This window comes from Corapipo altera, unplaced genomic scaffold, assembly GCF_003945725.1.
Source record: "Corapipo altera isolate COAL_440 unplaced genomic scaffold, ASM394572v1 308, whole genome shotgun sequence".
Lineage (NCBI taxonomy): Eukaryota > Metazoa > Chordata > Aves > Passeriformes > Pipridae > Corapipo > Corapipo altera.
In genome coordinates, this window is record NW_020884925.1 from 2204365 (window position 1) to 2228351 (window position 23987).

Below are 23987 nucleotides of genomic sequence, written 5' to 3' on the forward strand. Positions count from 1 at the left end.
GCAACAGTGTACAAGAACAATTATTCCTACCAATGTGCCCTGGGGAGGAAACTGTGCTGATTTCACCACCCCACCCCTGGCAGCAGGGACATGGGAGGTACCTCACAGGGTGGCAAATGTCACCGAGAGGAAGATTTTTACAGCAAAAGCTGCCTGGCTTCCCCTGAACCCTTCTGCTGAAACCACACAGCTCTGGGGATTCTCCTGGTGCTGTTCCCTTAAACACTTAAAAGGACTCCATCTGGTTTTAATTATTCAAATGAGCTGACAGGGTAATCAATATAAATGGTTAAATGTGGCCAGGACTAGTGTCAGCTCTGCTGCAGCACCCATAAAAGCTCTGGACAGGGGGTATTAGCTACTGGAGACCCCTTTGCCCGTGGGGATAGGTGACACTGCAGCCTGGGCTGAGGGGTCACAGGGAGAGTGTGTGCCCACAGTCATCCTGTCAGATGCAGGATTTAAAACCATAACCTGCGGTACTTCTGGCTCTGGCTGCTTTTTTATTGCTAATATACTGCTAATTGCACTCTGCTGTGCGGTAATACTAATAAAGTGAGATTTAGAAAGCAGGAGGCTGGAGAGAGTAAATCAAGGGCATGGCACAGCCTCAGCTCTCTGCATCACAATTACCCACAGCTCCCTGGCATTGGGGAGGGGTGAGGGACCCCACTACCAGGACCTGCATCTGGGGTCCCCAGGGCACCCCGAGCTGCCAGGGTGGAGGGGTTTTGTGGGTGCCACATCCTGTGGTGGGAAACCCAACTTCTCTCTGGTGCTGGAGGAGCTGTGTCCTCCCCAGCATCAAAGTTTCTCCTGACCCCCTTCTGCTCTTGGAGCTGTGGCCGTGCTGCTTTTTTGTTGTGTTGCCATGGTAACACCGCCTGCATCCATCCATGGTCCTGCCTGTATCTCTCCCTGCATCTTGCTCTGGTGCTGCCTGTGTCTGTCCCTGGTCCTGCCTGCCTGGATCGTACCCTGGTCCTGCCATACCCATCCCTGGTCCTGCCTGCATCCTGCCTTGATACTGCCCTCATCCTTCCTGTCTCCATCCTGCCCTGATCCTGCTTGAATCAATCCTAGCCTGGTCCTGGGACCAGGCTTGCATCCACCCCTGTCCTGCCTGCCTCCCTCCCTGGTCCTGCAGCTGGTGAGTGCCACCAGCCTCCTCTCTTGGGTTTTGAAGGGGGTTCTCCCATCTGTCTAACACTGGACAAAACATTATTAACAGACAAAGAGAGGGAGGAGGTGGGCATTGCCTGGCTAGTCAATCTGTCTCTGCTGGTCCCTTATTGCAGCTGCCAGTGCTCGTGCCTCGGAGGTGCTGTGCTTCATCAAGCCGGCGCCTGCCTCGGGGTGGGGTCACGCAGAGACAACCACTGTAATGAGAAGAGCTGAAACTGCTGCGTGTAGCAGGAGGGGAGTGACATCCCCGTACCCACCAGCAGCCAGCCACAGGCTTTCTAGGCTTGTCTGGCCCAGAGCGATGGGAGAGCTGAGGTGAGGCTGTTCCTGCTGCTCCCTCTCCTCCAAAACCCTCATTTTTGCCTCATGTGATGCCATGGAAATGTTTGACTTTACAGCCTTAGTTTATATTGCTGGGAAGTAACTTAACCATGCTAAGTGTTGAAGCTGCATTTCTTTTTGATGATTTCAAAGATTTATTAAGTTCTCCCAGGGAGAAGGAAGGAAAGAAAAAAAACCCAAACCATGCCAGCAAATAAGATTCAGTGGTAAGCCCAGTGAGTAAACCCAGAATATATGTGCAGTGTTTAGAGATTTTGCTGGAGCATTTGCTTGCTGCTGGCTTCTGTCGACAATAGGATGTAGGAGCATCCAAGATGCTCAGCCTTATCCTTGGCCATAGAAACTTTGATGCCTGGGAATGCTGTTTTCAGGGTTTCCCCTTTATTTTGTGGGTCAGATACAGCAGCTGAACACGGGCTAATTGAAGGTTTGCTGTTTGCTAACAGCTGGAACACTGGAAGTGCTCATCCAAACCACTCAGCTTAAATTAAAACATAGTAAGTGCTTCCTGAGCAGGAATCTAGAGCAGTTCCTGGGCAGTCTGTGAACATGAGAGATGGGTCCAGTTCACCGCACAAGTTAGTTGCAATTAATTAATGAACTGGTTCTATTAATTTACTCCCAAATCCAATCACTGGGGGATGAGGTCACAGCTGGCAGAGAAGTACCAGCAGATTGTGGAGTTTTCTGCAAAATAAATTAACAGCATTTAATTTCAAGAGTTCAGGGAAAAAAAAATATGTTAAGAAGTGATAGGGCCTGGAAATCAGATGGGGCTGGAGCCAGCAGGGGCAGGGCCAGCTGTGAGGTGGGTGAGAGGCAGAGCCAGGCTTCTATCCAAGGGTTTTTATGTACCTGCTGCATCAACCTGCTGCTTCCAGGACTGATCCACACATGTACAGAGGAGAAAGTCCTAGGGGAACCTAGTCTAAATTATTGTCTACCCCAAATAGATGTGATTCCAAGCAATTTCCTGAAGTGTGGGATTATTGCAGGTAGGTGATGTATTGATTTTGAAGGCTTTCAAGTGAGCAGAAATATTCTTCCCTTATTCCAGAAAAGCTGAGGGGTTGGGGTTGGGGTTTTTTGCCTTTTTTTGGGAGATTTTTTTGTTTTGTTTTGTTTTTAAGAAAGAGGGAAATGCACCATAATAATGCAGAAGTGAGGCATGGGAAGGCAGCGATGGGTCCAAGGTTTCCAAAAGATTTCTAGCCCCCGAATTATCTTCAAAGAGAGGTGGAAAGCAATGAATTGTGGTTCCCAAGGTCCCACAGATGTTTTCCTTGCTCCCTCCCCCCCCCCCCCCCCCCCCGTATCCTTCCAACTTGGGCAGGTGGGTGCTTACCAAGGGGAGTGCAAAGATAAATCCCTGTTAATCTCTGCTCACTGTGCGTGAAGACTAATGGTTCTGAAGGTTGTTTGCTCACCTGTTTGATGAGCTGATGGAAAATGAAGTCATATTCCTTTTCCTGTCTCTGCTCTAACAGAGGCCAAGCTCCTGTGTTTGGGTGTGTGATGTTTCAGGGAGCGGTGGGAAGATGGACTGGTGTAATTATTCACATCATACCAGCAATCCACCTGCCCTGGGAAATGGTCTTCTAGATGTAGCTGCAAAAAAATTCAGCTTTCCTCATTAAAAACTAGCCATTTATGGGACCTGGGCTGCCTAGATCCTCCCCAGTGCTGCTGGAAAGGGGTTCCCTAACATCTAACCCATCCCTTTTTCTCCTCCACACACTGGATGCAGGGAACAGGCTTTCTCTCCCACTTTGCAGCCATCACCTTCTGTATTTGCAGACTCAGTTTTGCCCTTGACAATCTCTTCTCTGGGTTAAGCAACTCAAATTCATTCAACCTTTTGTATTTCCCAGATCTCATGGACTGACTTCAGTGAATTCATTAGCGGGCTCTTAGGCCAGGAGGAGGGAAGGTCCTGCCTGAACCCCAGGCTCATCACTGGAGGTGAGTATTCCTCCCTTGATGCCTTGGGGCCCTTTGGGAGGTACAGAGGATGTTTCCAGAAGTTCTGGGGGCTTTTTTGCCTCTGCCTCTTTCACAGAAGGCTGGCAGCACCACTGGCAACTGAGGAATCAGCTCTCAGCACCTTTATCTGAGGCCATCGATTTGGCTTTTCCTGAATGCAATCTCGCCAGAGCAGCTCAGTGCTTCTCCCTCCATGTATATATTTAGGTATTTTCCCATATCCAATTAATCCAGCTGCTGCCTCGATCCATCCTGCCTTTCATCCTCCTGCAATAAAGCATCTTTTGTTAGCAGCTCGCCGCTGGCCATGTTTCTCTGTCAGGCTTGTGTAAAACACCCTCAGAACCTGTGGGACAGGGACGCTCACTGCCCTCTTCTGCAAACTTTGGCGCTGGTGAGGGGAAGGGAAGAGGTTCATTTTATCCTGAGCCTGAGCCCCCTGGATGAGAGGCAGCTGGAGGGAAGGAGGGCTAAAGCATTGCCATGATTAGTAACCCCAGGAATTGTGAGAGAGCTCACCAGAGCATCAAATCAGTTTTTTTCATTACTGGACACTGTATTACTGTTCCTGCATCTCAGCCTGGCCACCCAAACTGGGTCTGAGGGAATCTGCACCTTTTTCCCCTTTTCCCCATCAAAAACCCTTTGAAGTAATGCAATTTTTTCCCACTGATGATGTGTTTTTATTTCCATTCTCTCCTCTCCTTTACCCTGCCAGCCCAGGGCAGACTGGCCGGAGGGTTCAGGTGCCTCCAGGGAAGGAGATGACTCTGTAGGGTTCATCCTACTCCTGATGGGGCTGGAGATGTCCTGTTAGTATGATCTAGTTCCCAGGGGCTTAGGGAGATGGGATTTGGAGATACAGTTCTTTCCTGGCTCCATGTTCCCTTGGCCAGCAGCGCAGAGGTATTTTTTTGGGAAAGGTGCAATTGGGATTGCAGTCATTGGGCTGGGCATCACCTTAACTCTGCCCCTTTTGAGGTGTGTTGTACAAAGCAGGGACATTACAGGACATTTGGAGATGGGATATCTTCTCCAAAGCCCTGAGGGATGCAATACTCTTTGCCCCTTTCCCAGCAGAGGCTTGTGAGCAGGTCATTGCCATCCCTCTTTTTTCCCTGCTGATGAATGCTTTGCTGTTCCAAGTTTAGCGTCAGTGGGTCTGTCAGAAAAATTAATTTTTTAATTAAAAACATTTTTTTTCGGTGGTGCTTTAATGTCTGGATCTGGAGTAATTATTAGTAGCTCCAGGGAGACTGTGCTTTAGAAAAATTGTTGGTGCTACTGCAAAGGAATTTATCTGATTAACGTCAGCCTTCACACGTGGCTGTTGGGGGGGGTGGATGACGGTGGGAATCCTGCTGCTCTCAAGCAAAATGATTAATCATGGAAAACAAGGCAGGGTTCAGCAAGCGCTGATTTTCCACCTCAGAGGTGGATTGGGAGAGGAGGAGAAGCTGGGAACCATCAGTATGGAGCTCCCTTGCCATCCCTTTCCCCTGCACGTGGGTCCTGGGATGTGGCTTGAGTGATTGGAAAGGTGAGGAGTGATGGCTTTGTCCCTTGCTGGAATAAAGAGGAGGGAAACACCTAAAGAGGGCATGAGCAAAACATTGGCTATTCTTGCCCCCATCCTGGGTGGGAGTGGAGGGGCTGCTGCCACCCCTGAGGCTGGGCTTGCTCAGCAATGCCCCCAGCCAGCCCCTGCTCTGCCGCGACCACTCACACGGGGGTTTAGGTTTCCCAGGGCCAAATCCCTCTCTCAGCCAACTGTTCCCTAAAGAAACCAGCTTTCCCCCCAGGTCTTCCTTCCCAGCTCCTTATTAGAGGCTTATTCCCGTCCTGTAGTGTAAAATTCCTGGCTCTGGAGATTTTTGCTGGTTTAATCCCTGTAGCCCTGGCGGTGCTGGCTGGTACAGTTTTGGATTCTCCTGGCTGGGGGAGATTAACTGGAGAAAGTGGCGTGAAGGCACCTGTTTCCTCGTGCATCCCACTTCTGCAAGTACTTTCTGGTGACAGGGTCCTCAGGATGGAGGGAGGGATGGATAGAAGGACAGAACAACAGAAGAAGGGATGGATGGGTGCAGCAGGAGGTCCAGAAGCAGGAGGGGCCAACTCGTGCACTGCTCAGGACCCCCTTCCCCTTGCTGCATCCGTTTGCTGAATTTCATAATAACATTATCATGTGCTTCCCTAATGGGTTCTGCAGGCTTCAGGCAGATCCTACCCTTTGTGCCCAATTAACAGGCTGTGCCCTGCAGAGTGGGAGGCAATATATATATTTTCCACGTAGTAATAGGACTTTTTTATTTCCTTTTTTTTTATTTTTTGGCTGTGGTGCTGTCATTATAATATTGATTTGTCATCCAGGTGTCAGGAACAGCTGGGTGGCAGAAAAAATGGCAACTTTAATTCGTTTTGCAGGCAGGGGAGCGGGGGGAAGAGTTTCCTCCAGGCTTTTTTACCCCCACCCCCCCCAAACCTTCCCTCTGTGATGCTCCATGTTCCACCCTGACAGGAACATTTATAAACTGCCACTGTGGGGCGTATTATTAACAGCTCGATTCCTTAAAGATGCAATTAATTATTCACCTGCCTCCAAATCAGTTTTAAGCACCTTCCAAGCTGCAGCGTAAATAAACCTTCCCAACTTGCCTCTCTTTTTTTGCACATGTATTCCTGGTATTCATAAAGCTGAGCTATTTAAATTGAGCCAAACTAGCAGCTATTGTAAATTACTGCAGCTCCATTGGCTTCCCAGGCTCTCTGCTGAGTTACACCAGCCAGGATTTTAACTCATCCTTGTGGGGTTGGCAAATGTCGCTATTTTCTCATTTGCCATGTTTTTAGGCTATTTTTGCCTTGCTGCTAAATCCCTCCTGTTTTGTTGTGCCTCTCCCCCTTTAGCCCAGTCTCCCTTTTACCTGTTTGCTGTTTAATAAATCATCCCCTAAATGATCCCCTGACTTGAGCATCAGCTACAAGGCCTTGTGGAGGGTTTATTTATATTTTTTTTTCTTCCCTTTTAGGAAAGATGTTGATTGGGTCTCAGCTGATGGCTGCTTTTGAAGGAGAAAATGCCGACTGTTCTCCAGGGGGGTCTGTGAGAAAAAGGATCGTTTACTGTGGTTAAGTTTCTGGGCTGAAATTTAGGTTAGGCAAGTGGTAGATATTTGGGGAGAAAACATTTTAAGAAGAGGTTTGGACTTCTTTTTCTCTAAGGGAAAGCTGAGACCTGCAGTGGATTTTAATGGGAATGGATGGGGCAGAGCTCCTGAAATACCTTGTCATGACCACCCAGAAACGCTGAGCACCCAGGGCTGAGGGGACAATGGAGTGAGCAGGAACGGCTGGAGGATGCTCACCTCCACAAATAGTCTCTACAAAGAAAAGAAAGTAATTAAAAACAATGTTAAATGGATAAAAATCCCCTTTTCTGTTGCAGGGTCCATCTCCAGCATGAACACAGAGGCTGCCTCCTGCACTTCAAGAGGCCGCGCCAAATCTTTGCATGGATTAGTCGTTAACAATGGGGTTAATAATGATAATGACACAAATGTCCTGTGCCTGCATGAGCTACACTTAGGAAAATCTGCCAGCACCAGGTAATCACCATGTTTCATACTGTCAACGAGATCAATCATGTCGAGAGCTCATTCATCAGTCAGCTGTGCCAGGGGCTTAGCAGGCAGGGGGGAGTGCAGGCAGCTCACAGAGCCCCAGAAACCAGATCTTGGGGGAAAAGGGGTGGTCTCCCAGGATTGGAGTGGAGGTGTCAAAGCCCTGGCGGGCTCCAAACCCAGCTGGGTGCCAGGCAAAGCCTCTCCTCCCTTCTCCTCTCAAGGATGCTCTCACTGATGCTCCCCTCTCCGAGGTGGCTGGGGCTGTCAGGGCTTCCTCTGCTGGAGACAGATTGTTTGTTGCTGTTTCTCCATCTGGCTGGAATCACGTCTGTCTTCCACTGTGTTGTTTGTTGCCTGACTGCCACGTGTAAGCCATCTTTTCTCCTGTGCTTCCTACCAAGGAGATGTCCTCAGTGCCCCAGCACTGCCCTCAGGTCCCGCTTCCCCACATGGGATCCCAGTCCACTAGTGCTGGAAACCCTGCCACAAGGGACTTTCTGCTCTGAAAAATAGGACCTCGCCTCAAAAATCATCCCTGAACCTGTAGTCCTGGCAGTGAGGAGCCAGAAGACAGGGAATGGGCAGCTGTCCCAAAGCAGCTTTGCTCCAGCAATCAGTGGGAGGTGATGGAGAGCCTGTCTCCATCTGTGGCGAGGCCAGAGCTGGACCCTGCCTGAGGGCAGTCAGTCAGGCACAGCCTTGCAGAAGGGAGAACAGGCTGCCAACAGCATGTTATGGGCAGCTTGGGGTTTGCAAACCCTGCTGGACAATCCTTTATGGCTGGTGTGTTGGCAAGGGGGAGACACCAGTCCTCCAGCCTCCCAGCTCCTCTCAACACCAAACCCTGTGGGAGCAAGGCACCCCGGTGAGCTGTGGTTCTGGGGTGGGCAGTCCCCACCCTGCCCATCTCATGCCTGTGCATCCTCCTTGGTGGTAACTGATAGGTGAGCAGACTGGGAGCTGGGAAAGGACTCCAGGTGCTGCCAGCTTGGAGCTGCCATGGCTGGCAAGGCTGTCACTCCTGGTCTGCATGAATCAGACAGCCAAAGGCGTGGGGACATGGAGGGGACACAGCCCTGCCTGTCACTCTGCTGGCCTCTCCATCCAGCACCAAACCACCCTTCCTCTGCCAGCTCTGCCTGCATGGATCTGCTTGGCCTTCATCCTCTGTGCTAGGTGGGGATGCAGCCTGGGGACCCCCTTGGCCAAGGGGGCTTTCAGCTTGCTGCCAGAGCAGGATTTTGGGCAAAAGATTGTACCCCTTATTTTGGGTCTCACAGTGAAAAGGGAGCAAACCATCCTACCTATCTCACCATTGTGCCAGGTAAGGAGAACTGGAAAACCCACCACAGGCACTGCTGATGCCCACCTGCAGACAGCTAAGAATGTGGCCCAAAGGACTTGGCACTCAATTTTAACTCCATTACCTGCATGGAGGCTTTGCTTGTGCAACACTTTTATAATTCCTGGGACAGATATCATTGCAGAGCACAACTTGTGACCCCAGGCTCACAGTGTCCTCTCCAGAGGTTGACCTGAACTTTCTCAGAAGCTGTAAACCTTCCTTGCAGTGCTGTGGCCAGCATCCTCACCTTCCACAGTGTGGTACCCAGCTATCTCAGCACCTCTGCCAAGGATGCTGCAGATGTTGTCCAGCAGGTAACAGCACCTCTGTCCTCATGGCTGTACCAGGAGGGGATGCAGGGCTGACAGTGGGGCAAACCCCAGGAGCCCCTCATTTGGCTCTTCCCTCCCTTCTTCCAGTCCTGCCTGGCCCTTTCCCCTCTTTCTCACAGCAGCAACCCTTTCTTCTTTACCTCTCTTCCTTTTCCCCACTTCTGGAAGGCTGCTTGATTGCCTGGCTCCCTTCATTAGCATGATACCTCCTGGAAAACTGGTAAACAGAGGCGTATGAATGAGGTGTTGATTGCAATCAGCAGGGGAGAAGGGGGGCTGAGAGTGCTGGAGAGGCCGAGGATGCTTCTCAATCACCCAGTGGTCCAGGTCGGCTGCTGGAGAGGATCCACTCCCCAGCACGAGCTGCCTGGGTTGGCCACCCCACATGGCTCTCCAGCAGCCACCTGAGCATCCCTCTGCAGAAGAATACTGCATGCTCACACCCTTGCCCTTCCCTCTTGGGACTGTGGGGTGTGGTCTGGGAGAGCCCATCCTTGCTGCTGGGGTGTGTGGGATGGCTGGGTTCCAGGACATCCTGTCTCACGGGATGCATTGCTGGGCTGATGGCAGGGTGCAGCAGGGTGAGAGCACCCTGGGGCTCTTGGAAAACAAGAGCTTAAAGGCATAAGCATGATCCAAATCACATCCTATTATTAATCTGGACATGCTGCAATGGAGCTGGTCCCTAGCCAACTGTTCCCATGGTACCATTGGAGGTGTGGCAGGGGCAGGCAGAGGTTACAGGGCTGGTATCTGATATCACAGAGGGGAATTTGCCTAATTTCTGGCCTGTTTCAGGGTGAAATGGCTGAAATCACCTTCCCCAGGGCAGCTCCAGTGCTGAGTTAATGCTACCTGGCTTTGTTAGCAGCACAAAGGTGTTTGGCATCTTAGAGGTGACAGCTTGCAGAAGTGATGAGATGTGGGTGCAGGTCATCCCCCACCACGCTGCAACATCACCAGGGGAGCAGGGAGCGTGTGGAGCACTCTGTCAGGAGCTCTGTGCAGGAACCTGGATGCACAGTGAAGGTGGGCAGCAGGGGCAGTGATGCCCATCACCCAGCTTGACAGTGTCAGGTTCACCCTGCTCCCAGCCCTGGGCTGCTGCCAATGTGCTCACCCACGAGTGTCTGTCATTAAGCATCTATTTAGGCATGCAGAAGTTGCCTAATTTTTCAAGGGTGCTGCAAACCCCCAGTGTCCTTGAAGTCAGTTGTTGCTGAAAGTACCTGATACCTCCAAAAATGAGTCATGGGGCACATGCATTTGATGCCCAGTAGAAATAGGTGGGCAAAGGGTCAGCCTGAGTGTGGAATGGATGTTTCCCTATCAGCAAATGGGGTATCAGAGCATATTAGAACCTCACTGGCTGTTGGGAAGCGATGCCCTGACTGCATGTAGAGGCAGGCTGCAGCCCTGCATTGCTAGAGTAACCCCAAGAGTGATGGGAAACCCCTTGGGGAAGCGCCTTTCCCTGTGGAACATTCCTGTTGCCACCCAGGTAAAGTCTCTGCTCCCTGTCCACAGCCCTGATGCTCCACAAAGGTGGCCTTTGCTCATGGGAACCAAACTTCCTGCAAAGCCCTGCCTAGAAAAGATAGCAGAAATAGGATGCCAGAGGATTATTCCCCAGCCATGCTCAGCAGGAAACATGACTGCTGAGGATAAAGGCAGGAATTAGAGGAGGACACCTGAACACGGGGGCTTAGGCTGGGAGAAGGATCCCTGCAGAAGGAGGCAAAACACTGGCATTGGCTTTTACTCCCCTGCATCTGTTATTTGACCTTATAAAACTCCATTTGTGGAGGTGGTTGTTATTTTTCGTTAAAACTTTTAATCTAAAATCCCATTAGGCTTAGCAGTGTGTTCATTTGTGAGCAGAAGAAAAACAGTTCAGTGTTTGCTCATTCCTGTATCTTCCTCACTTCAAACAGATGTAATAAAGCATTTTCTCTTTCCCTCTTGTTTCCCTTTGTGGTTTGGCTTTTTTTTAGGAGCCTTCGAGGCAGTTCAGCTTGGTTTTGCCCACTCCCAGCACCGCACATCTCTTCCAGCTCTGCTGCTTTCATGTCTGTTGACATGAAATAAAATTCGCAGGATGTCCTCTGAAGTGGGGACTTTTCTTTGCCTGGCTCTTCCGCCGGTGGGGTTAAACCAGCCCATCCAGACCAAATTGTCTGACTTTAGGATAAAACAACATTAAAGATACATCCAGGGCGTATTTTTGTGTGTATGCTCATCTCTGCTGGGCAGCAGCAGCCTATGGAGGGACAGACTGGTCCCCACACTCAGGGAGGCATCACAGTGACCGTTTACAGAGTTTTTTCTTCACTCTGCTTTCTCTGTCATCTTTATTTCAGGAATTGCTTTAAAACCAGGCTTTGAATAATTCACTGGGAGCATAAGGCAGTCCACCCTGACTGCTTCGTCACAGCTTCCCTTGACTTCAATAATTCACTTTCCCACCAGGAGCTGATGTGCTTTCCTTGTACGTGGGTTTGCTGTCGAGCACACCCAGCTCCCAGCCAAAGCTGGGCATGAGGAGAAGTAAAAGGGGATTTAAGGCCGAATGCCTTTGTTTAACACTACATTTCAGGCAGGGCAGAGGGTTCACCAGGCAGCTTTTCCAGCTGTGGGAAAGGCAAGAAGGTGAGCTGAGACTGGTTGTGGCTTGGTGACAGAGATGCTCCTCTTGCTGCCAGCATTGGTGCCAGGTTCCCATGGGAGCAGAAGGCATTGGTCATTCAGCCCCTTCCTTGATGTGAGGCTTTGGGGCTACAGCTCCAGTGGGTCAGTATCCACCCCCCAAGAGCCTCCCAAACCCCCAGCCACCAGGGATGTGCCCCAGCCCCACTGCTCCAACTGTCTGGGAGCTGCACCACACCTCAGCCTTCTTAATGAGGTACCTGGGCTTGTGTTTTCCCCCAGAAAATCAAGCCAGCATGTGTGAATGACCTGGCGACGGCCAGGAATAGTGAATAGGAGTGGGAATGGCAATAAGGTGTGGGGATTCAGTAGCCTTTCCACCCAGACCCTGCTTATCTGGATAAATTAGGGTTTAATTTAAAGGAAACGCTAAGGCTCCTACTGCAGCGTATTGACGGAAGAAGGTATGATATGCATGGGGAGATGCTAAAATATATAATGTACAAACTCTTTATAACAGTGCTTTTTCTGTAGGTCTCTTTTCCTGCCATCTCAGGAGCAAGGCTGGTGAATGATGTGCAGCAAGGAATCACAGCTGTGAACAACCAGCAAATTCCTGGGAGGAGAGCCGGGTACCAGATGCCGTGGAACACGTCTTTGCAGTGGTGCAGTCTGAGGCAGGTGATGGTGAAGATGCTCTGGTGCCTGCGTAAGAGCGTGGCACGGGGGAAGGGGCTTAAGCTGATGCTGAGTGTGGTGGATTTAATTTCCTCCCAGTAGCACTTCGATATTACAAGGCGCTCCAGAAAAACCAGAGAGGGCCTGGGGCGAAATGCAGCCGAGTCAATTGAAGTTAACTTCCCTGGGCACGAGGCCAGGCCCCTCTTTATAGACTATTTTTCCAGAAAGGCTGCAAAAATGTATTTTCAGTTGCTTTTGATTCAGCTGCCTTGAGCCTGCTCAAGTGAACTGCGTGCAAAAAGAACCCTGAAAGCTTGGGCTTGCAGGAGAGGGTGCAGACTGTGGGGAGCTGGCCTTATATCTCCCCCAGATCTCTTGAAAGAGCCCCATGAGTACTACAGAGGCACTATAGGGCCCTCCAGCCCTTCCCTCCTCTGGCATCACTGAGGAAGACTAGTGGACTAGGCAGGCTGGAGGAAGGTGGGGGATGCCTCCAACCTGTAAGGCATGGAAAAGGGTTTGCCATCAGGCAAGGCAAAGCTCCCCCCATACCCAATGCTAACTGGGGGCAGAGAGGCCCCCAGCACTGAGGGACCCATGGCTGAGAAGGGAGGCACCAGGCAAGCTAAGATTTAGGGACAGAGGGTCTGGACAGATTTGCTGCAGGTCAAGGCTGAGCTGAACTTGTGTCCAGGATGCCTGGGGGGCTTGAGGCTTTATGTCCTGGGGCTGATAAGGCAGAATATCCCCTAGCTCCGCTGGCAGAGTTTCTCTCCCTTAAGGCTGTGCTTCCCACACTGTGGTGTGGGGCAGGAGGGGTTTTCACAGCTTTTCTCCTCCTTCTCACTCTCCCCAGTCTGCTGCTGCCTCCGCTCTGGATAGCTGCTGCCTCTCTAATTGCATTACAGCTGATGGGGGGAAGGAAACCACTGTTTTGGCTTCAAACAAACGACGCCCTAACCCAACTCATTATCCACCTGACTTGCTCCCCAACCTTCCGTGACACTCCCGTATTTGTCACGCTGCTCCAGCGCCGCTAACGAGCAGAGCAGCCGAGGCTGTGGCCGGCGGCTCCCCCAGCACTGGACCGGGGCTCCATAAACGAGCTTGTGTCCAGGACCCCAAGGGGATGCTCTGCCTCTCAGCTGTGTTCATCCTTCTCTTTGCCATCATCCTTTTTATTTGCAGGCGCTTCTTCTGGCCTACTTGCATCCAGTTCATTTTCCTTTTGTTAAATAAAACCTGACTCCAGGCCTTATTTGGCAAATAGATCTGGGAGAAGCTGGGCTGGCTCTTTCTTCTCCTGACAAACCTTTCAGGTTTGGGGAGATGAGATGGAAAGAGAGACAGATGAATAAGATGCAAAAGCAGTGAAGAAAAATAAACAGGAGATAAAGGGGGTGTGGGAGAGAGAAAAAAATGAGGCAGATCCATAGCTGGGATGGGAAGCAGAGGCAAGACAAGGAGATCTGCTAAACCCCAACCAGCCCAACCCCTGTGCATGAAGTGAGGGACTGGGGGGGGGCAAACTGGGAACACACTGTTATAATGTGTGTATAGTGTGTCCTTTCCCAGCTCCTCCTGGCCATGCCTGCATGGGGATTTGGGGAGGGGGACCTGCTGTGGTGAAGAAATGGCCATGCTTCCTCACAGTAGCTCCTCTCTCCTCTCCTCCAGTATCCCCTAACAATTTTCCCCCAAGATGCAGGTTGTTCATGGAAGCAGACAAGCACTTTGGCCTGACTCTGTCTCCAGCTGTCAAATGCTGTAAATATCCAGGAGGTGGTTAAAGCTGGGAAACAGCGGAGATGCTTTAAACACAGCCCAGAGCCAACCCCACTGCTGGTAGGACTCATAAATATCCCCTCTGTGTTCTTGCTCTGTCAGGAGGCAGCAATAAAAGGGAACAAAAGCCAAAGCCATTGTGGGGTGGCTTCAGCATCTCTAGTGCCTCCTTACCCCTTCCAGAGCATGTTGGATAGCAATGAGGAGTAAAACCCAGTTAGCTGGGGGGAGCTGATGGCATGGGGCTGTTCTCTGCTGTTCTCTGGGCACAGCACTGAGATGGTGAGGTTGGGAGCTGGTACGAGAGGCTCAGTGTAAAAATCATTGTTTTTTCTATTATTTCCCCATTTTCATCTGGCTGAGTAGCACTGAGCATCTGCCTTAAGGCAAGTCACCTGGCCCAGCTCTTGAAACCACCAGCTTCCTTGGCAGCAGATGAAGTCCTTGGCTGAAGGGAGAAAGTGGGGGCTTAAAATTATCCATGCTGGAATCAGGTGAGAGCGAATGCTGTTATACAGGGCATGAAATGAGAAATAGGTAATCCCCAGCAGGAAGCAAACCCTGGGAATCGCTGGGGAAGCCAGGGAAATGTCCTTCCTTTATCAAGGGGTCACACCACCCCATCAGCCCTAAAAGCACAGGACCTGTGAGGCAGCAGGACACATGCTCAGGGAAGGTGGAAGCCTCATCTGGAGGCAGCACTGGCGGCATAACTCTGTCCCAGTTGTGATTTTTATAATAAGCTGAATTCTCAGCTGGACCCAGCAGAAAATCAATAGTGGGACTTGAGAAAGCAGTCAAAATCCATGGAGCTAAATTGGCCAGCCCGCAGGCAGCTGGGTGGCTTTTTGGGCATTGTGATGTGTGGCTGCACTGAAAGGGGAAAAATAGAACAATTTCAAAAATTCTTTGAAATAATTGCCTAAGATTACTGAATTATCTTAAAACACCAGGACAAGATGCAGAAGTGGCTTTTAAAAAGTTCGTGGTGGGAGCTGGAGGAGCGAGGGAAGCCACCTTCCCACTGCCAAGGGCATCTGGGGACAGTTGAGGTGGGTTTTTCCCTTTCCCAATTAGATCCAAAGGATGCCTTCCACTCCACCTGCAGAGCCTTATCTGCAGAGCAGCACATCGGCTTTAGCAAAAAGCCTCTCATTCTCCAAAGTCTCTTTAATTCCATCCTTTTAGATCTGCCTTTTCAAGCGCAGCCCCAGCGCCATCCATCTGCCCTTTCTATAGAGACGGTGTCCTGAATCGTTTTATTTTTGGCAGCTTTGCCTTCATCTCCTCGTTGGCAGGGGAGCAAGGAGAAGATATCCCCCCTCCCTGCAGCTGCTGAGGGTGCTGTTGGATTTGGGGCTATTTTGGTCCTCAGCTCCTGTCCCACTGGTGGATGCAGGACTGACGGACGCTGTTGGGCAATGGCTGTAGGCACCTCCCAAGGCTGTGAGAACCTGTCCATGAGTTACTAACATCACATGGCTTTTGCTGGTTCTGTAGGGACACCTGGCTATGCCATGTGCATCCTGCATCCCACCCTGCATCCACCCCGTGGTAGCCCAGGCCCGGGCAGGTCTTTGAACATTCCCCACTTGGAGCTGGGGAAGGCATGGGAAGCCTAGCCTGGAGTTTTCCATGCCTATCAACCTGTTCCAAGCTATAGGAAAAAAAGATAGATGAAGAAAGCGAGGAAAAATATAAAGAAACAATTTTCTTCTGACATTTTTCTTTTTCAATGTGAGCCCTTCTGGGAGGAGGTCTTTAAAATTAATAATGTTCTTTCTTTTTCTCTCTCTCTTCCCGAGACTCCTGTTTTAAATTAATGAAAAGTCAAATACTATTAAGTTCTGATCATGTGTTTGTGATAATGAAGGGACTGATTTCCAGCCAGTTTACAACTCTGATCCGTTTCTCCATCCCCCTCTCTTTTTTGGCTCTCTCATGGGCTCCCTCTGATTTCCAACATTTGTGGTCCAAGGCTAGGGAAAGCCTTTTCACTGAGCAGATTTGAAGGCTTTTTAGCATTCTGGTATTTTTCTCCCATGTCTGCTTAGACCAGGGGTGATAGATGCTCTGCCAGGAGCTGGTGGGTGCTCCCAGGGGTCTCACCTGGGATGCTGCAGGACACAGCACACATCAGGGCTGGACCCTGCTAGTGGGATGCAGCTTTCAAGGCTAAGCTGGGTTTTCCCCTATGATGACTTTACCAGGACACTGTGAAAAGGAAAAAAAAGTCCTCTGATGGCCACAAACTGCCTTGGGAAAGACCAGACAGAAATCTCCAGGGAAGGGTTTCCCAAATGCCTGAACAGCTAGGAATTGAGGCAGCGCTTGCTTTGCTTGCTTCCCTGACAAGGTCATATAGTGAGGGTTGCACAGGTGGCAGAATGTCTAGAGGGATGATTTAGGGAAGGACAAATGGATGGCCTCAGAGCTAGATGGGCCCATCCCCTAACGGATGGGCAACAAGGTGACAAGGTGCTCTTGCCGATGGCTTCATTAATCACCTGTCTGCCTGGGTTCTGCAGCAAACTGGAAGAGCTCAAAGGGTTAATCTGTAATTTAGGACTCAACACCAAAGATACAGTTGTTGGGAGAGAAGAAAGCCCTGTCGAAGGCTTTGGGAAATAATTTGCCTTGGCACTTTCTTATAAGAGTGAATTGATTTTTGCTGGGCTGTGTCAGGCTGAATTATGAATGGGGGAAAATAGGGCTGGTGCTCCTAGAGCTGAAGGTGTGATTAGAGGCACGTGTGGAGGGGGCTGTGGACTGCCTCCTTCCAGGACTTCCCACGTGAATCCAGGACTACAGTATCATCGTCCTCAGAGTCCTTGGAGAGATAGGTTTTGCTTCAGCCCCAACACAGAGGTGACCCCCATGTCGATCCCCCCAGACTGGGCCAGAAGAGGCCTTTCCTGAACCATCCAGGACCATCTCCTCTCCCTGCCCAGCCAGAAGAGCAGAAGATCCTGGCTGCAAAGCATTACGATCATCCTGGGAGGATGTGGGAGGGTGCAAGAGGTGATCCCACTACCCTGCTCCCAGTCCTGCCCTGCCCGCTGCAGTGCTGCTGGGAAGGAACCCTGTCCCCAAGCACTCTTCTTGTCCTTAAAAACTCCTGGTGCTGCCTCACTGCCTGCATCCATCTCCATCAGTCAACACTGAGCCCGTTCCCCCCCAAGTGCTTTTTCGTGGCCCGTTTGATGCTGCTTTCCAAGGCAAAGGTTCTCCTGCAGGCTGCTGGGAATTGTAGTGCAGTAAAGCCTGCAAGCAGGAGCGGGGACAGAGCCAAGCTCCCGGCTGGCTGCTGGCCTGGCCTGTGTGGCTCCCCTCAGCAGAGCCAGCACCAGACCTTGCTCCCAGCATGCAGAGTCCCCGGGGAGCCTGCATCTGCCTCCAACACCAGCCGCCTCTCCACAGCTCTGAGCATCCTGCCATGCAGCTTGGCTTTTGTTTGTCAGCTCGAGGGGAAGCACTGGGAAGAGAATGAGGTCTGGGCTTTTTCTTTTTTCCCCTTGCCCTTTTATTTATTATCCTCTATTATGAACCAGATCCAGCTCATCAGTAAGATCTGGGAACAGCAATTCCTGAATAAGAGAGATGCTGTAGAAAAGGCTACAGCCTGATCGCAGCCACTTCCCAAACAAAGGGGCTCAAACTACCCACTTCCTTCCCTGCCCCTTTTCCCAGAAAGTCTCCCCCAAAGAACAGCTTGTTCAATAAGCCATCTGCTCCGTCATCACAATAACCCAGTAATAAGCACCGAGCTCATCCAGCTCGGCACACCTCCCCGGTTCCTGGGAGGATGGAAATGCCCTGCTCCCCAGGGAAACAGGCGGCGCAGAGAGGCGGCAGCTCTCACACGGCACATCCAGCACTCTGCGAGGGGGAGATGGGGGCGACCCGTCCCTGTTGCCTCCTGTAGCCGTGGTTTAGCCCTCCCCAGGTAATTGTGCATGGAAATGGATTCCCATTTCTCTGCTCAATCGTCCTGTTTCCTGTCACAGCCGAGCGTTTTGCATGTGCAATTACCCGTCCCCGCACATATCCATGGGCACGCTCAGGTGTCGCCTGCCAGCCTCCGGCGGCCGCTGTGCAGCCACGTCGCGCTGCATTTGGGCTGTGATAGCAGTCAAGCAGAAGCCATTTTCCATATGAAGCTGCAGGACCTATGGGATAAATAAATGAGTTGGAAAGCCAAGCAGCGTAATGAGTTAATTTAAAACCTGCCTCCTCTTCTTGTATATTAATTTACTTGGCATTATGTTTAATCTTTCATTTACTGGAGTTACACTGATTTCTTTCTCCCCTTCCCCCTCTTGGCAGCTCCCTGGGATGTTCTGCCTTCGGCAGGAGCAGAAGGAAGCTAAGCCAGGGCTGTAGAGTGTGGACCAGACCTGGGCCAAGAGGACCTGCTGGGTCCCACAGGAGCCCGGGGTGGCACCTCACAGGTTTCTGTTCTTGAGGATGCCCAGTGGGGAGGTGTGTACTGAATTCCCTGCAATGGAAGGGAGACCACCACTGGGTATCCATGCTGCTGTTCCCAGGGTGCTAATTACTTTAACCAACTGGGAGGGTGGCCCGGGTAATTAATCAGCTCTAATCAGGACAATTGGAGCTGACAAGACATCAGGAAGTAGAAGCAAAGGACTGGGTGGAGGAGCTGAAATTTGGCTGGGGGTGATCCTGCTGGAGCAACCACCACACTGCTCCTGTCCTCCTGCCAACAGCCACAAAGCCTCGGGTGTGAGTGGATGGCACTTCACATGAGCACCTCTCTGAAGGGCACAGGAGGCCAGCACAATGAATAAAAGGCTGCTGCAGCCAGGGAAAGCAGGACAGAACTGGCAGCAGCAGCTTTGCTGGGAGAGTGAACAAGTGAACACAGGTCCTGGGCTTTGTGTCACCCCGTAATCAGGCTGTGATGCAGCCTTGTGACCATGGCTGGCCTGGATCCCCACCAGATTGTCTGCTGGTCCAGTTGAAGAGAAACTCGAGGGTGAATATTGCAGGCAGTGGGAAGTGTGGAGGGAAGGAGAGAGGGAGGGAGGGAAGGAGAGAGGGAGGGAGGGAGGGAGGGAAGGAGCAGCAGACAGGGCTTGGCAGGGCTCACCAGCAACCTGATGATGCTGCAGCAGTGAGTACCAGAAAGCGTGGCAGGCGTGTCCCATGGCATCAGGATGCTTCACTGGGAGTATCCCTGACCACTCCCATCACCTGTCTCTGAGGGGGATTAGCTTACGCTGTTTCTTAGAAGGACTGATGGATGATCTGAAAGAAAGAGAGACTGTTGTGGAGTTTATTTCAGATAGGCTGACCTGACAGACTGTACCTGAGGCCATCATGGAAGGGTAGGCTAATGCCAGAGAGAGGAAGATGGATGCAGGGCCCTAGGGCTGCATCCAGCCCGTGCAGCAGGGGTCACAGTCAAGAGGTTTGATCTGTGCCCACTGCCTCTTTTGTTTGGAGGTGCATGAGGAGCATCACAGCAGCTGCTACTTGGAACATCCCCCTCCCTCCCCTCTTGCTAACGAACGTAGGTGAAACTTGCTGTGCCATGACTTTAATCAGCAAAGAAAACTGCAAAGGCTCTTTTTTTCCCCTTTCCCCACCTGCTGAATTCAGCACTGAATGCGAATTAGGTGGCGTTTGGGCTTGGCTGTGTGCCCGCTTCCCGAGCTAATGCAGGGAGCCAGACTCTCCCGCACCTCCAGCCTCTCAGGCTAATCCAAGGCGTGCCTAGATCAGCCCCTGGCATTTCACACTGTGTGAAATAACCCTTGGAGCTTAAGGGCTGCTTGCCGCTGGCTCAGCCCGTGCAACTCCTCTGAGCATCCACCGATAAGATCATCCTGTGCCAGGGAGTGGGACCGGCCCTTGACACCCAAGGGTGTCTGGGCAGACTTGCTTCAGCAAGGACATACCTTGGGAGCCAAGCCCACGGCTCTGGGGAGCGTGTGGTTGCATTATCCAATGGCCAGTGTAGTCAGCAGCAATGGGCAGCCCCAGGAAGGGATGCAGGAGTCAGCATCCTGGAGTTCTGCCTGTGTGGGGTGCTGGAGAAGTACCCCGGGGCTCACACCTGTGGGTCTGTGAGCACAGCAGGAGTAATTTGTGGCTCCATTAGCACTGGGAGTCAGTATAGCAGCCCTGCAGTGTGCCCATTTGATAAGAGGCAAGTTCCACTGAATAATGAGCAGTAATTGGATTTCAGGGTTAACCAGCTTGCAGCAAAAATAGAAAAGAGCAGAGAGCCATTGGATATTTCTGTTCTGGCTCATCAGACACTGGAGGTTTATCTCTGCTGAGAATAGCACAGGAGAGGTAAAGTTATTAGTGACCATCAGAGCATGGTGATACCATCTTCCTCTTGTGTTTAGGGATGAGTCTGTGCATCCTCTGAGTTTCATTTAAGGCTATGGAAGTTTATAACCGCCTATGGGAGAGTTCCATAAGTACCCCATTGCAGTGCAGCAGAGAAGAGAGAAACCAGCTCTCCTTAGTGCTCAGGAGCACCCAACTTCCCTGCTGCTGACCAGAGGCAGAAGGCAAGGTCTCCTGCCAGTGTCACCTCATCCAGATGACAATCTGGCATGGGAAAGGCCAGCAGATGTGCAGCACCACCATGCTTGGAGCTGCAGTTGCATCCTTTGGGGTGGCATCAGCAGAGGTGGAGCAGGCACTGATGGCAGTCCCAAGCACTGGGAGATGCACACAGCCACGATGGCCCATCTTCCAACAAGATGAATTTGTGCTAGAAGTGGTGTGGAGAAGGGCTAATAGCGTGGTGGGGGAATGGAGAGCCTGTCTTATGAAGCTGAAAGCACTTGGCTTGTTTAGTCCAGCAAAGGAAGGCAAAGCAAGAATGTGATTACTCTCCATAAATATATGAAGCAAATAAACACCAGGTACAAAAAGGAACCATTTAAGCTGAAAGACTGTGCTGGCATAAGAACAAATGTGCTTAAACTGGCTAATGTAAGCTGGAAATTAGGAGACAATTTTTAACCATGGGAGCTGCAAGACAGTTTTTAGCCATGGGAAGCAGAGGAGGAAACATACCTCATTGCTTTTGCAAATGGAGCTGGACCAGCATGTGAAGGGAGCAGAAAGCAGGCTGCCTGCAACTGCAGGGGCCTGGAGTGGGAGCCAGCAGGGTCCTGCCACTCCAGGCTCCTTCCAGGATAGCTGGGTGCACGGTGCGCTGCCGGCATCTCCAGAGGTCCTCAGCTTCCCGAGGTAGGGAGCACTGTTCCCACAGGCAGGGCCTGCTGACACCAACCTCCCTCTACTCAGGGGCTGGCAGGTACCCAGCACTTGGGACAGCCCTCCAAAGTGCTCGGGGTGCAAGGGATGATGAACCAAAGGTAGCCAACGTCAGCCACCAGCCTGGAAGGTACCACAGGAGCAAAAGCTTCCACCTGAGCAGGGCAGCTCACAGCACCTGGATTTGGGCTGGCAACCTGCTGCTGCCATCACTGCTTGTTCTGGATTTTCCTCAGGGAATGGCACACAGCTGGGCCACCAACTCCAGATTTTACTTTGTGCATGAAATTATTCTCATTTCTCTTTATATTCTAGGGCCTGCCTAAAGGATGGGTGAAGAATCTGCTGATGAGGACTCTAATCAGTTTTGAGTATCTCAGGTAATTTCTCAGCTAGAGATCATCTCCAAACAGGAAATCAGATTCAGGAGATAGCTGCTTTATATAGCACATCATGGTGGACTCAAGCAAAGCTTGTGTTAATAAGCAGAGCTGGAATAAGATCATTACTAATGTTATTCATTAATTGCTTTACAATCCTCCTACCAAGTGGGCTTTCCTATCTCATTTATCTCTAGTGCTAATGGAACAGGAATCATGCTAGACCCAATCCTGACATCTGGGCAGGTTTTTTCATGATGCATCTCCTTCCTGAAACTGCAGGAAAGATGTTCCCTGCCTTCAGCATGTTTTGAGTCTGGCAGCATGCCTGGGATCGTAGTAAGACACAAAAGCATCTGATGGAAATGGCCACTGGATGGAGCCTTAAAGGTCATAACAATCCCCTGCTCCGGTACAGATGGTGTTCACTGATGGAAAACATCGAGCGGGAAAGCAGTGAGCATCGGGACTGAGGGATGCTGCAGAGCTGGGCTGGGCAGTGGTGTCCAAACTCACCGCCCTGATCCCAGTTCCAGACACCTGAGCGAGCTGCCAGCACCTCTGCTTGCTTCTGCCCTCAGGTCCTGACCTCGCTGTGGTGGCTGTAGATTCCTCGGGGCAGGGATGCACTCACTCCCGGAGTTGCTCTAAAACACCTCACCAAACACACTGCTTCATTCCCAAGACAAACAGAGATAAAGTGACTGCGTGAAGAGAATTCCAGTTTTGATTAAAACCCACAGACCTGTAAGCCTCGGCTCCCTCTTGAATAAGGATGAGGATAATATTGGCAGGAGAAAAATGAAAACAGCTGATGATATCTGAAGCAGAAGCGTGGCAGGGTGTCAGCTTTGGGAAAGGGGCTCGCAGTTCTCTCCTGGACAGGGTCTGGCGTGCCAAGCCTTTGGTGGCTCCGCTCCCTGCAGCCCTGGAAAAGGGGTAAGGCAAACCAAGCCAGTGGGATAAGGATTTTATGGATGAATGAATGAATGTGCTCACTAAAAGGGGGCCTGCCGAGAGGGCGAGGGCCATCAGTGCATCCAGCTGTTGGGACTTATCGTCATCGCACACCCAGCACTCCAGGGAGCCCGAGGGGGTGATGGTGAGCCAGGAGGGGTGCGGCGCATCTTGGAAGGGATGTCAAACAACACGTTGTCCCCGTGCTGGCTATGCAGGCGCTCTCCCTTTAAAGCAATCCCGGGGTCGAGAACGGGGAGGAGGCGGAGGCGGGCGGGGGGCGCGGCGCCTCGTTACGGCGGCGGCTGCTGCGGGAGGTACCGGGCGCCGCGGCGGCGAGCGGAGCCCGGCAGCAGCCGCCAGCCCCGGGGTATGCGGGTAAGCGGGAGAGGAACGCGGAGGAAGGCGAAGAGCGGCGGGGAGCGGGACGAGGGAGCCCGGCCGAGCCCTCCCGAGCGGCAGAGGATGCGCCGAGCCCCGGGGAGTCGAACCCAGCTGCAGCGCGGCGCGTCCCTCCCGGCCGCCGCCCAAGCCCGCGGAGGTAACGGGGGCGGAGGGGATCGGGGGCACCGGGATGGGGCTGGGGGGAGAGGATATCCATCTTCCCGGAGGCAGGGGGGACACCCATGGTCCCTGGGGTCCTGCGGCTCTGCAGCGCATCACTCAGCAAGTGGCACTTGGTCACCCCGCAGCGGGGCTGGGATGAGGGAAGGGTTCCCCCGCGGAGTGAAGGGCTCCCTGGTGCAAACAGCTGGGGCAGGCAGAGGTGGGGTCGCCGTGCTCTGGGGTCCCCCATTGCTCGAGGGACTGGAGGCCCAGCTCGGAGTAATGGCAGATGCTCAGCGCCAACCTCAAAACCGCCCCGATCGAAGCTCGGCTGTGAGGTTGGATGCATCCAGTAACCTCAGGCAGCTGGCATGGGAGATGGGCAGAGGGCAGCATAGGGTGACAGGTTCCCATCTTGCCAACTGCTCCCTGAAACTGGCCAACTTTGGGGCACCTGGCACCCTGTACTGCCAGATTGGGGGGGCAAAGGGAGCCAATCCTTGCTTGTGCTTGAGCTAGAGGAGATGAGAAGGGTACCTGGATGCCACAGCTGTATCACTAAAGACTGACAGCTCCATCACGGATGATACCCCAGGTTTAACAACAACAGGGGTTCAATTTGATCCCAGACACTTGGTTTCCAGCTCTTTGTTCACCAGATGATCTGCCTGGCTAGGGAAGCTGCTTGTGTGCCTCTTACATCTTGCTCAACTCCCCTGCTAAATTAGGGAAAATTGCCAGGCTGGCCCCCTGCTCCCTTGCCCATTCTCTGTTGAGAAACTGAGTCTTATCTCAGTTCCTTGACTTGTGTAGGAGCAACCCACTGCAACAGCAACCAGAGGGACCCAGGGCTCTCCTTTAATCTGCTGTGCTGCTAACAGAGGAGAGAGAGAGAGAGAGGTTTAATTATCCTCAA

The 23987-nt window shown here is 51.8% G+C and overlaps 2 protein-coding genes across 2 annotated transcripts in view; both read left to right on the forward strand.

Annotated features, from left to right (window-relative positions):
* The first annotated feature begins 3403 nt into the window (after positions 1-3403).
* On the forward strand, positions 3404-23070 carry LOC113953892. Its single transcript, XM_027657559.1, has 6 exons — positions 3404-3489; positions 6956-7115; positions 8705-8792; positions 11991-12137; positions 18249-18301; positions 22761-23070. The coding sequence occupies exons 2-6, from the start codon at positions 6970-6972 to the stop codon at positions 23068-23070; spliced, it is 744 nt and encodes a 247-aa protein (XP_027513360.1). The 5' UTR covers positions 3404-3489; positions 6956-6969.
* LINGO1 (leucine rich repeat and Ig domain containing 1) overlaps positions 22969-23987 on the forward strand; it is a 153352-nt gene continuing 152333 nt past the window's right edge. The window contains exon 1 of the mRNA XM_027657737.1: positions 22969-23066. The gene's annotated coding sequence lies outside the window, so the exon portion shown is untranslated. The remainder of the gene's footprint in view (positions 23067-23987) is intronic.

Excerpts from the sequence above, each read along its gene's own strand:
- LOC113953892 (XM_027657559.1), top strand. The coding sequence starts at position 6,970 with ATGAACACAGAGGCTGCCTCCTGCACTTCAAGAGGCCGCGCCAAATCT. Across the intron at positions 7,116-8,704 it reads GGAAAATCTGCCAGCACCAG|TGCTGTGGCCAGCATCCTCA; the intron begins GTAATCACCATG and ends CCTTCCTTGCAG. Across the intron at positions 18,302-22,760 it reads AAGGAAGCTAAGCCAGGGCT|CAATCCCGGGGTCGAGAACG; the intron begins GTAGAGTGTGGA and ends CTCCCTTTAAAG.